General features: G+C 47.0%; 1 protein-coding gene across 1 annotated transcript in view; it reads left to right on the top strand.

Moving 5' to 3' along the window:
- LOC306961810 (neuronal acetylcholine receptor subunit alpha-7-like) overlaps positions 1-13,180 on the top strand; it is a 68,341-nt gene that overhangs the window by 5,732 nt on the left and 49,429 nt on the right. Inside the window, exons 2-4 of the mRNA XM_079554721.1 lie at positions 8,189-8,328; positions 8,666-8,710; positions 12,752-12,861. Of these exons, the coding sequence (XP_079410847.1) occupies positions 8,189-8,328; positions 8,666-8,710; positions 12,752-12,861 (295 nt within the window). The remainder of the gene's footprint in view (positions 1-8,188; positions 8,329-8,665; positions 8,711-12,751; positions 12,862-13,180) is intronic.

The following is a 13,180-nucleotide window of genomic DNA, read 5'->3' as shown; positions in this document are numbered from 1 at the left end:
TGTCCCGAGGAAACAGAGGGAGACTGTCCATGCAGCACCAGCAAAACAACAGAGGGGGGGGGGGAGGGCGGCCCCCACCCACCCACAAAACACTGCCCACACCCCCGCCTGGTACAGTCTGTGGGAGGACGAGCCTGGGGAGGATGACATCACCATGAGAGTCAGTCCATCCCTGACCTGTCCACTCACTCCAGGTGTAGCTCATCTGAATCCCATTATTGCGCTAAACAAACACAAAATTAGCATCATCGGAAAAATATCTATATTTCACGGCGCTGGGATTATTTTCCATATTTCACCTGCCACGGCTCGTGCTTTTGTCTGACATAAAAACAAACGGCGCTGTGTGATGATGTCATCAGGCCGCGCTGCTCAGTTTGCTTGCGCAGGTGTGAGGGCTGGCCAGCAGGGGGCAGGTGTGAAACAAGGACCTCTCCTTAAAGGACGCAAACTTGAGTTTTTTGACTTCCTCCGTCACGTGGAAAGGAGCAGCTGAGGTGGCTCGGGCATCTGTTCCGGATGCCTCCTGGTCGCCTCCCGCGGGAGGTGTTCCAGGCATGTCCTAGTGGGACAAGGCCTCGTGGACCCAGGACACGGTGGTGGGACTATGTCTCTGTGGCCTGGTGTGGCCTCGGGGTCAGATGAAGGAGGTGTGTGTGGACCGGGAAGTCTGGGCGTGTCTGCTGAGACGCTGCGGAAGAAAATGGATGGATGGAAAGTTTTTTTGATAAATAAATAAAATAAAGATGGACCTTTTTTTAAGGCAACAAATAATCTTTTGAATTTGAATAATCGGGATTTCAATTATGACTAAAGTAAACGTGATTATTATTTTTTCAATAATGGAGCAGCCGTGACTCCAGGCTGAAGCTGAAGAACATCTGGGCTACAGTCTGAGTGTAGTCACAGGAGATCAGCCTCTATATGGTAAAAAGCTCAAGAAGCAACAAAGTTATAAGCATTTAAAGAGGCAAGTTTGCCATTTTATACTCACTACTGCCACCTCAGGTCACACGTGTAACTGCAGCTTCTATATTAAGCTCGTGCATGACGGCACTTCAGACCCGACGTAACAACTTTCTGAGTGATTTTAGAGGCAGTTGTGGTGAACAGGTCTGAGCTCGTTCTACACATCAGGACATGGAGGAACATGAAGGGGAGGAAAATACTAACTATAACATTTTTAAACTCTGTACAGTCCCTAAATAGTTTTTAATACTGAATAAAAACCCTTTGATTGCCTCAGAGGAAAAGCTAAATGATTAATGTGTTTGGACGTCTGGCCCCGCTCTCCTGGAGAACAGTATGTGATCATCATGGAGCCGGACAGAGCTGCCAAAGCGCTGCACTCTTCTCCCCTGTTGCGTAACCGTGTATGAATAGTCAATGGGAAATGTTTGCGGCCGCGTTTGGTCTTTGTAGAAACTCTGTTCATCCACTCGTTATTTACAACTTCAGTTTCAAACGCTGGTTCATCGCGACTGAACCGAAGCTTTCAGTTCCGTCCAAGCCGGTCGCCATGGCTGCGTCTGTTTACGCACCTGGTTCTTTCTGATGAGCGTCCCTGTAACCGTGGATGTTCTTTCTGATGAGCGTCCCTGTAACCGTGGATGTTCTTTCTGATGAGCGTCCCTGTAACCGTGGATGTTCTTTCTGATGTGCGTCCCTGTAACCGTGGAGCCGGTTTGGTGATACTGTGTCCTCTGTAAAGAAGTCGATCTGTGTCTCTGAGGGGATTGAGTTACGAATGCAAACCCCGCAGTCCGCTCTTGAATCTTCTCTCACAGGTTGATCCTCCTGGACGTGTGTGTGAGCTGAAGCTTGATGTTTTTACAGCGTTTTACCAAAGCTGCTGATTTCATGGACTTTACTGCAGCTTAAAGAGGGGGTGTTCTGCTTTAAAGAGGGGGTGTTCTGCTTTAAAGAGGGGGTGTTCTGCTTTAAAGAGGGCGTGTTCTGCTTTAAAGAGGGGGTGTTCTGCTTTAAAGAGGGGGTGTTCTGCTTTAAAGAGGGGGTGTTCTGCTTTAAAGAGGGGGTGTTCTGCTTTAAAGAGGGGGTGTTCTGCTTTTGTCAGCCCCACAGCACCAGTCTATATCTCACTACAATGATGACAAACCTTCTGTTGGTCTGTAAATGCATGAATTATTCAGATCAATCTTCGCGATTAGATTCAAATTCAATTAATTGCCCAGCCCGACCCTGGAGACGATGACAAAAGCCAACCACGACCAGGACTGGGACTAAAGAACGGCCCTGGACTCTGACTCATTGTCACATTGTGGCCTCGTTTTTGTCAAATTTTTGACAATTTTGCTTTTTCTTTCCTTTTTTCATTGCTTTGTTGTTTTTTAATCATGTTTTTGTTGCTTTTTCATTGTTGTTTTTTTCCTGCGTTCATCCTCATTTTCGCCGCTATTTGATGCTTTTCTTTTAAGCTTCAGATTTGGGTAAAGCTTGGTTAAGGGGAAGATTTAGATTCCAGACCAGTGGCCCTTCTGTGCTCTTCCAGAATGGACATGTGGCCAGTCCGCCCCTGACCACAACAAACAACAACAATAACTGTCTCTACAGTAACTGCCGTGACTTTACCGCTTGTTAACTCACAGAAAATGCCACATTAGATCATTGTGAAAGTGTAATTTCAGCATAAATTCTTGTATAAGTCAATTTTTAGCACGTGCCTTTGTTGATGTCAACAACCTTTTATTAAATATGGAAAACTGGGAGCTGATCTGAAACTCCCTGGAGACTCGCCTTATGTCCAGGGGAAGTCCTGGAGGCCTCACCTTGACCAGCAGCAGTTGGAGTTTCCATCTAGTCTCCAGGCCAGTGAGATCTGAGTTGTGGAGATGATGTAGAGACTGTTAGCTGCCCCCCCCCCCCCCCCCCCCCCCGAGGCCTTGTGTCTATTGTGGGTCCTTTCCCAATTCCAACCATCATCTGTCCCACTACGTCCAGTATTTTGAGGTGGTTCCTCTTCATCCCGTGTACTCTAGTGTTGTTTTGCAGTACTAGTATTCAGTGATGCAGTATTTTGAGGTGGTTACTCTTCATCCCGTGTACTCTAGTGTTGTTTTGCAGTACTAGTATTCAGTGATGCAGTATTTTGAGGTGGTTACTCTTCATCCCGTGTACTCTAGTGTTGTTTTGCAGTAATAGTATTCAGTTATGCTCCTCTGCACAATAACATGAGCCTGTTTTATAACTTGGACCTGGACCTGGAGCTAATCTGTCATTCCTCTTTCCAAACACGTAGCCCCGCGCTCCCCCCGGACCTCTCCCCCCCCTCCCCCCCCGGACCTCTGCTGAGGGGGGGGGGGGGGGGGGGGGGGCGCTGGAATGCCTGGTGGAGCCCCTAAAGTTCTCCACGCTTTTCAAAAACATCTGGTGTTGTTATTCAACACTGGGGGGGCAAAGGGAGGAGCTTCACCTCACTGTCAGCGAGCACTTGTTTTGCAGTAGGTTCACTTTGAGCCAGAGCCGGTTTTTCCAATAGGCAAACTGTGCAGGTGTCATGGGGGCCCCGCCTCTCAGTCAAACTACGGTGTTGTTACATTGAGTAATCAACACGTTGTTCAAGATGAGTTGAATCCACACAGTAACTCACAGTAACTCTGGTTCTCTGAATGCGACTGTCTAAAACGAGCTGCTCACAGGCGGATTCTCATTGGTCAGACAGAAATAACCGTCAGGTGCAGGTTTCAGTTAGTTTTGCATCAGCGGTTCCCAAACTGTGGGTCAGGGACCAGAGGTGAGAGAATGGGACCATTTTAAAAAGGTGGGAAATAGACTAGTCTCAGGGGGACTTGGTGGTTAGTGGTTCTCACACAGACGGGCGGGGCCCCAGAAGGGCCAGCACCGGCTCTGATTTGAGCTCAAGTTGAAGGAAAGGTAAGACTTTGTTGATCTGACAATGGAAAAAAGACGACCACACATTTTCTTCTCTCACTGCAGCCATTTTTAAGAAAGTCTCTTGGTATCGGTTAAAGGAACAGTTCTTCCAGACTGAGATCTGTTCTTCCCTGAGCTTAGACGAGTTGATCCGTACCCGTCTGGTCTTTGTGTCTGTGGAAGAGCTTCTAACTTCACCCCGTTTGGAGCCATAGGAATATACTGGGAGAGGACCAGACAGGTACACATCAACTCGTCTAAACTCAGGTACGAACAGATCTCAGTGTGGAAAAACAGTGGCCTGTTCCTTTAATGTCAGATATCAGCTGGGGCGATATGACCTACAATCTACATCACGATAACGGGATATTTGACCATGTACCTGGAATCACCTGTTGGGAAGATTCATTCAGTAATATTTTATTCTTTTTTTTTTAACTGCAGACTAATTTTCTGGCAAATATGATCTACTCAAGCACATCCTTCATTTCATTTGACTGTCTAAGCCTGTGACACAGTGGGTTTGTCTCGCTCTGTGTTTTGGTCATTTTGCAATATCCATTAGCGAACAATAACCATCAGATTCATGTTGTTTATTCATTTACTCAGTGTACACATTTACCTGCACCACCTGGTGGGAACAAAGGGGAGGCGTGGTCTGTGTCGGCCATTTTAAAATCTCAGGCTGAACCATGTGGCCGAGGGAAGCTGGTTTAAACTTTGCTTTGTGTTTCCTTTTGTGTAGGATTTTTCATTTGTATCTTTGCTGATTTGAACACTTATCATTTTGTCATAAAACTTATTCATTTTATGTAAAATGAAAACTTGCCTGTGGGAGGTCCTTTCCCTTTAGGGGAGGTATAAAAGCTGACTGTGGCCGTCACTGGGGGCCATTTTGTATGTGACATGTGGGTCACTGAGAAGTTTGAGAAATAAATGTCTGGCAAGGGCTATATTTGTGGACTCTGCCTCTTTGACCCCTCGTGGCCGGCGTCCTCACTGAGCTCCGGCCCCGTGTTCTACAGTCGGTGATTATGCTGATGTATCGTGCCCTGAACCTGGAGGTGAAGCGAAGTGTGGTCTGTCTGAAGCCACAGTGACGATACAAAGGAGTCTCTCTCTGGCTGAGCTCTGTGTTCCTCTCGTGGCTCCTCTCATGGCTCTCGTGGCTCCTCCTCTCGTGGCTCCTCCTCTCGCGGCTCCTCCTCTCGCGGCTCCTCCTCTCGCGGCTCCTCCTCTCGCGGCTCCTCCTCCTCTCGTGGCTCTCGCGGCTCCTCCTCTCGCGGCTCCTCTCGTGGCTCCTCTCGTGGCTCCTCCTCTCGTGGCTCTCGCGGCTCCTCCTCTCGTGGCTCTCGCGGCTCCTCCTCTCGCGGCTCCTCTCGTGGCTCACATCCATCTCCTGGCTTTAATAAGGCGTTTGATGAACGAGAGTGGCCGTCACCACAGCTTTGTGCTCCACATTAGCGGCGTCTCTGCGACAATGGTTTTAGAATGAGGATTTATGTTCAGGCAAATCTAAATGTTTTGGCCGTGAGTGTCAGTCAGTTTTTACTAGAGCTTTGAAGGAGAAGAAGCAGAGCCTGGTGGTTGGTGTAACGGCCCCTCCCTGGACGAGGATTAGAGTAAATCAACTATAGCCATTTGTCCAGTGTGAAGATGTTGCCAAAGAGGCTCCATTACTCAGCGTTAAAACGACAGGGTCACCAGTTCTGATGGAATCTGAGCCACGTCGCAGCCGAGGAGCCAAAAACAGTTTGTTATTTCAGAGTAAGGACTGAATATGCTCTGTCTGCTGTGTTTAGGTTTGTGTTATTTGGCAAAAGTCATTATTTTCTTAGAGTCTATCATATTTTTTTGATCAATGGTTAACCTGTTCAGGACCAGCGTCCCTGATCAGGGACTGACTCCAGCTCCATTTACTTGCATACAGTATTTAGGCTAATTATATTTCGACCAATATAGACACGTGGCACAGACACTTCTCCCCAACACATCTATTCCAGTCATGGAGCACCATCACATCAATCAAAACATTAATTAAGGACAGAAAAATTAAAAATACATGAAAATCGAGCATTAAAATTAAGCATTTCTTATCCATATTAAATTATTTGTGGTCCAATCATAGGTCGACTGGATTTTTTTGGTCCAAAATACTCAAGTAAAATACAATTCAAGAAAAATTTCAACAAAACACTCTTTTTGGAAAATTTGGCTCATTATTTTCAATGCACTAAATTGCTACAATTGTTGGTTTTGTTCTTCTAAAATTATGCTTTTCTCATAGTTACCATTTGTTTTAATATAACTTGTTATTTGCATGGATAGAATCAAATGCAAATGTGGGCCATCGAAAAAATAAAAGTAAATAAAATAAAGTAGCTTTGTAATTTGCAGATATGTGTGTTTTTCGTGCTTGACATGGCCGTGTTTGGCCCGAGACTCACAGGCACTTTTTAGTTTTGGCCTCGGAGACAAAAATATTTGGCCCCCCTGATCTAGTCTCTTTAACCTCTTAACTCCCACCTGAACCGAGCACAGTCTCTCCAGTTTGGCTTTACCCCAATCCAAAAGCTTCTGGAAAAAAGCTGTGAAAAAGCAACAACAAATGATGGAAATGTGACAAAAAATTGATGAAAAAATGACAAAAAGTGACATAAATGATTTGAATACCCAACAAAAAAACGCTGGAAAAATATCTGACGATGTGAGGAAAAAGATCCTCTCGGTTCAGGCGGGAGTGAAGAGGTAAATGGAATGAGCTTTTGTACTTTCTTCCTGCATATTTAGTCCATCTCGCTCGTCCGCGCTCTGGAGTACGTCACACAGAGTCATCCATGAAGTTTCTTTAAGTTAAGACATCTTTGCCAAAACCTTTCCTGATCCTCTCGATCAAACTGACCAGTAGGGTTGAATTGAACATGGAGTTGACAAGTTGAATCGATCCATATTTTCAGAAAGTGGCACAATATTAACGAGAGAAAGAGGCTTCTGTGGGAGAGCAGCACTCTGCATAAATCAGATCTGAACCGCTGAGTCCTGAGGAAAGATCTGAATATCAGCTCCAATTCAGTAAGACGAAGGAGATGGTGATGGACTTCACGAGGAAGCCACTACCGCACACACCGCTGAACATCCAGGGGGAGGACATGGAGGAGGTGGACAGTTTCAAGTACCTGGGTGTTCACCTCAACAATAAACTGGACTGGTCCCACAACACCAACGCCCTGTACAAGAAGGGCCAAAGTCGCCTCCACCTTCTGAGGAGACTGAGGTCCTTCAGAGGAGACTGAGGTCCTTCTGAGGAGACTGAGGTCCTTCAGAGGAGACTGAGGTCCTTCTGAGGAGACTGAGGTCCTTCTGAGGAGACTGAGGTCCTTCTGAGGAGACTGAGGTCCTTCTGAGGAGACTGAGGTCCTTCTGAGGAGACTGAGGTCCTTCAGAGGAGACTGAGGTCCTTCTGAGGAGACTGAGGTCCTTCTGAGGAGACTGAGGTCCTTCTGAGGAGACTGAGGTCCTTCAGAGGAGACTGAGGTCCTTCTGAGGAGACTGAGCTCCTTCTGAGGAGACTGAGGTCGTTCGGAGTGAGCAGGCCTCCCCTCAGGACTCTTGCCGACTCTGTGGTGGCCTCTGCTCTCCACTACGCTGCCGTGTGCTGGGCCCCGGGCCGCACAGAGCGGGACAAGAACAGACTGAACCAGCTGGTCAGGAGGGCCAGCTCCGTCCTGGGGCCCCCTGGGGGACAGGAGGGTGTTAGCCAAGCTCACCTCCATCATGGACAACACCTCCCACCCACTGCACGGGACTGTAGAAGAGCTGAGCAGCTCTCTCAGTGGCAGACTGAGACACCCTCAGTGCAGGACGGAGCGCTACCGCAAAGCCTTCATCCCCACTGCTGTCAGACTGTGCAATAAGACTGTAAAGTAACATGTGCAATAATCTCTGTATCAGCTGCACTTTATTCCAGCGTCACTTACTGACTCCTGCACTAGGACTGTAACTTTACACCCCGACATTCTACTTATATGACCTGTTCTAGTTTTTATCCTATTGTTATTGTTTTTGCTGCTCACCTGTTGTTGTATTTCTGCTGCTTGTTGTACGTGGGAAACATCGTGTTTATTCTATTTTACTGGTTTCACATTTTCCTGTCTGTTTTTGCACAACTCTGAGTGACCTTCTTGAACGTCGACTGTAACAAGTGAATTTCTCCATTGTGAGATCAATAAAGGATCATCTTATCTTATCTCTTCAGAAAGCAAACTAAAACGAACACATTTGGATTTCTGTGTTGCAGTTTCGGAGCAGGGCCCAGGCCAGAAGCGCCTGTACAATGACCTGATGAAGGACTACAGTAACCTGGAGCGGCCGGTGCAGAACGAGTCCCAGACCCTCATCGTGGAGTTCGGACTCAACCTCATGCAGATCATGGACGTGGTCAGTGGATTTACCTCCATCAAACTGCCCTTTTCTCATCTCTCTGTGCTCTGTTGGTGAAATATAGTGTTTGGGCATTGAAATGGCATTAAAAACACCCGTGTAAACCCTGATTTATGTTTCAGTGAGAATGTTCTGTTTGAAGAGACTCATTTTGGACCAAATCCTCTTCCGGTCTGAATCTGAACGACTTATTCAACATTTTTCTTTTAAATTTAACTCATCGTCACTAATCGTCGTTCTGGCGTCTTCTTAGTAAAACGCGCCTGTTGAAAAATTAGCTCCATTTTCTTTGCCTTAAACGTCTCCTTTAATATCTTGTGCTTGTCGTCCACAGGATGAGAAGAACCAGGTCCTGACCACCAACATTTGGCTCCAAGTGGTAAGACCGACCTCATCTCAGCATTAACAGCACGGGTTCAAATCTAATCCACAGCGTGCTCATGAGACCCTGTGCAGATCTCCTGGTGCAGGACTGAGTCTGGATCCTCTGCTTGACCTGTAGGACTGAGCCTGAGTCTGGATCCTCTGCTTGACCTGTAGGACTGAGCCTGAGTCTGGATCCTCTGACCTGTAGGACTGAGCCTGAGTCTGGATCCTCTGACCTGTAGGACTGAGCCTGAGTCTGGATCCTCTGACCTGTAGGACTGAGTCTGAGCCTGGATCCTCTGACCTGTAGGACTGAGCCTGAGTCTGGATCCTCTGACCTGTAGGACTGAGTCTGAGTCTGGATCCTCTGACCTGTAGGACTGAGTCTGAGTCTGGATCCTCTGACCTGTAGGACTGAGCCTGAGTCTGGATCCTCTGACCTGTAGGACTGAGTCTGAGTCTGGATCCTCTGACCTGTAGGACTGAGCCTGAGTCTGGATCCTCTGACCTGTAGGACTGAGCCTGAGTCTGGATCCTCTGACCTGTAGGACTGAGCCTGAGTCTGGATCCTCTGACCTGTAGGACTGAGCCTGAGTCTGGATCCTCTGACCTGTAGGACTGAGCCTGAGTCTGGATCCTCTGACCTGTAGGACTGAGCCTGAGTCTGGATCCTCTGACCTGTAGGACTGAGCCTGAGTCTGGATCCTCTGACCTGTAGGACTGAGCCTGAGTCTGGATCCTCTGACCTGTAGGACTGAGCCTGAGTCTGGATCCTCTGACCTGTAGGACTGAGCCTGAGTCTGGATCCTCTGACCTGTAGGACTGAGTCTGAGTCTGGATCCTCTGACCTGTAGGACTGAGTCTGGATCCTCTGTTTGACCTGTAGGACCTGCTCTTTCTGCTCTTTCACCAAAGTCTTTATTCTACTGTGCGAGTCCCAGAACGAACGTTCAGATGTTTCAACGTGTGAATCGTGTGAACAACGTTGTATAAGTTTAACTTTATGTAAATTAGGCGATTTTCCTCCTTGGTTAATGTGATGATGTCATCACATGATGAGTCGACTTGACTTTGGGGCGATTGGGGCTCAGAGAGGAGAGCGGGAGGATCGGAGGCTCAGAGAGGAGAGCGGGAGGATCAGAGAGGAGAGCGGGAGGATCAGAGGCTCAGAGAGGAGGGCGGGAGGATCGGAGGCTCAGAGAGGAGAGCGGGAGGATCAGAGGCTCAGGGGTACGAATCCTGCAGGTGCACACTGTTGTTGTGTCCTTGGGCAAGACACTTCCCCCGCCCCCCCTCCAGTGTCTGCACACTCTGATGTATGAGTGACAGAGGGAATGGGGGGCTGGTTCCTTCATGTAAAGCATGTGACCGTTTACCATTTAGATAATAGAATAAGTCGACCTTTAATAATCAGTAACAGTTGGTGCCCTCGTACAGGGGGAGGAACGTTTGCCTGGTGACCCTCCGTTTGCCCGAAGTAAAGCACTACTTTCAACAAACACCAGTGTTCTGCATCATATATGGCTTCATTTGGTGTTTTGTTAAGACATGTTAAAGGAATTGACAGTATTTTTCACATTTTGAGTCTTTTAGCAGCGTCTGACGTTTCCTACAGTAAACAAAGTTTCTTGGAACACTTTTACATAATAAGCTCAGTTGGAAGCCCCATAAAAAAACTATGGTAATGTTTGGACTACAAAAAAGATTTATTGGCTCGTTTGGTTGGGACGGTGCATGTTAATGAACACACCAGGCTGGACTGTAGCCATGGACTCATGTGCGTCTGTCGTCCCATTGAACAATGATAAGCTGATATTATTGTGACAGGCCTATTTATATTATTATTATTATATTATTTCATGTTGTACCACAAGGAGTTTCAATCCAAAGTGTCCAAAGTCATTAAAGAATCTGGCCCAGAACATGGCCTTGTTTTGGGTCAGTTAGAATGTGCTCACTCGTATAATCTGACCAAACCCGGACGAATAAGGTGAAATTAAAGTTAAAATCCAAACCAAAGTCCAGCGTTGACGTGTGTGTGAGGAGTGTGGAGCTCGTGTCCTCAGGAGTGTGGAGACCAGTCCCTCAGCTCGTGTCCTCAGGATCTGTCACAGAGGAGATGTTTTATAGCGGCCTGGTCTCCTCCACTGCCCCGTCAGCAGACTCCCTCTGACTGTGCAGGACGGGTCAGTACAGGATCTTAAATCACCCACTCTCTCAGTCTCACTCACACGGGAAAGTCTCCTCCAAACTCAGACTCAGGTCTCGGAGACACTGCAGGGACGTCACAGAAAAGTCTCACAGGTTGAGGACAACAGATAGTGTTTGCTCCACAACTGCTTGAGACCGGAGACCTCTGGGAGACCTCTGGGAGACCTCTCTGAGACCATGTGGAGACCTCCAGGAGACCTCTCTCAGACCTCTGGGAGACCATGTGGAGACCTCTCTGAGACCTCTCTGAGACCTCTCTGAGACCTCTCTGAGACCATGTGGAGACTGCATAGACACTTTTTCGAGTCTTCATGTGGCCTGAAATCAAACCTGTTCGTTTTCACCGAGACTACCTGGAGTTTGTCTCCAGAGGACGTCTCAGGGACATCACTAACTCGAGTCTCCAAGGCTCCAGGCTGGTGAGATATGTTTGACTGGATAAATGCACAACACGCTGCTGCGAGATTAAAGGGATGTTTCAGGATGTTTGACACAGGGCCTCATTTCCTAGTTATCCAGAGTGTTGCTGATTTATGGAGAGATTTGTTTTTGTAATTCATGCAGTTCTTGCGCTAGGCTAGTGCACGTCTATGGTATCAGCTAGCCTGCATTAAAAACAGTGTGACCCGCTCCACAGAGCACCTGAGGCAAATCACTGATAACACCAGACTAACCATATACATGTCTGTGTCCATAGAATCATGTCTGGAATATAACTGACCTGCATCACATGAATGAGCGCATTTTGAGGGACTATTTTCTCGCAGATCACTCCGCCACCGCGTAGCTTATACAACCAGGAAGCAGATCCACACAGACATTTATATGGTTAGTCTGGTGTTATAAGTGACTACAGCAGAATGAATCTATCACAGCGCTGAGTGAGCCCGTCTGGCCAGGAGTGTAGCCCTGATGAGTCCGTTCTACCAGATGAGAGTCAGCACTGGCCTTACTAACCTCTTAACTCCCGCCTGAACCGAGAGCATTTTCTCCAGTTCAGCTTTACCCAAATCCTGTCGGCCAGAGTAACGCCTCATTTGAAAGCTAAGACCTACAAAACTAAATTGATCTTTTTCCTCACATCATCACATCATCATCACTTTTTTTGTTGGGCAGTCGTCTCATTTTTGTCAAATTTTTGTGACTTTTTTGTCCATTTTTTTGTCATTTTTTTCTGAATTTTTCATCACATTTTTGTCAAATTGTTGTCCATTTTTGTCGTTTTTTTGTTCATTTTTTGACATTTTTTTTTTGTCATTTTTCGTCATTTTTTTCAGAATTTTTCGTCAAATTATTATCACTTTTTTGTCAATTTTTCGTCCATTTTTTGTCCATTTTTCCTCACTTTTTTCACTTTTTCATCCTTGTTTTCGTCTCAGTTTTGTTGCTATTTTCACACCTTTTTTCCAGAAGCTTTTATATTGGGGTAAAGCTGGAGAAAAGTGCTCGGTTCAGGTGGGAGTTAAACATGGACAAAAAATATGCATGAAACAAGAGAGAAGAGAGCACAGTCTTCATGCATCGAACACATGGAGAGATCATTATGACCGGCTTATCTTTGTGTCACATTCTTAGACCCAGAGAAATGTGCAGTAATGTGTGTTCCTCTGTGTAACCGCTGAGTGCCTGGATACAAACTGCTCTGTTGTAATTGTATTGTACACACGATCACTCCCAGCTCATCCATCCCCACGGACACTTCCAATCACATCTCCCCCATTTCCTTCATCATTACTGTCCCCGCCGACACCCGATCCTGAGCCGAGCGCTGACATCATCACACGTGAGGATCTGAGCCCCAAACCAGCGGAAATGAGCTCATGTTGTTGTTTGTTGTGCACAGACTTGGAACGCGTACAACCTCCAGTGGGACCCCGAGGAGTACCCCGGCGTCCGCAACGTGAGGTTCCCCAACAACCTGCTGTGGAAGCCGGACCTGCTGCTGTACAACAGGTACTGGGGCGGGGTCTCTTCAAAGTTTAGAGCTCAGTAAATCAAGCTGGTGTTAGAGCGGAAACCTCTCAGTGTGAACAACGACAGACGGGATTCAAAATGAAAGACATTTTTATGTACTCGTAATCACTGCTCAAGAAGATAAGAGTAAAAACACGGCCCCAGAGACGCTCGTTTATGTGAGTCAGTGTTAAAGATGCTACCGGTTAGCATTTAGCAGCTCAGACCTCTCCCTGAAGGTCAGTGCGAGATCGTCTGCTCCGGAGGGACGGTCTGCTGTGAGTTTGTATAGATCTATGAGTTGGTTTGTCTAAAAATA

Source organism: Gobius niger (genome assembly GCF_951799975.1).
Source record: "Gobius niger genome assembly, chromosome: 4".
In the NCBI taxonomy this organism is placed as follows: Eukaryota; Metazoa; Chordata; class Actinopteri; order Gobiiformes; family Gobiidae; genus Gobius; species Gobius niger.
This window is presented reverse-complemented; position numbering and strand designations above follow the sequence as displayed.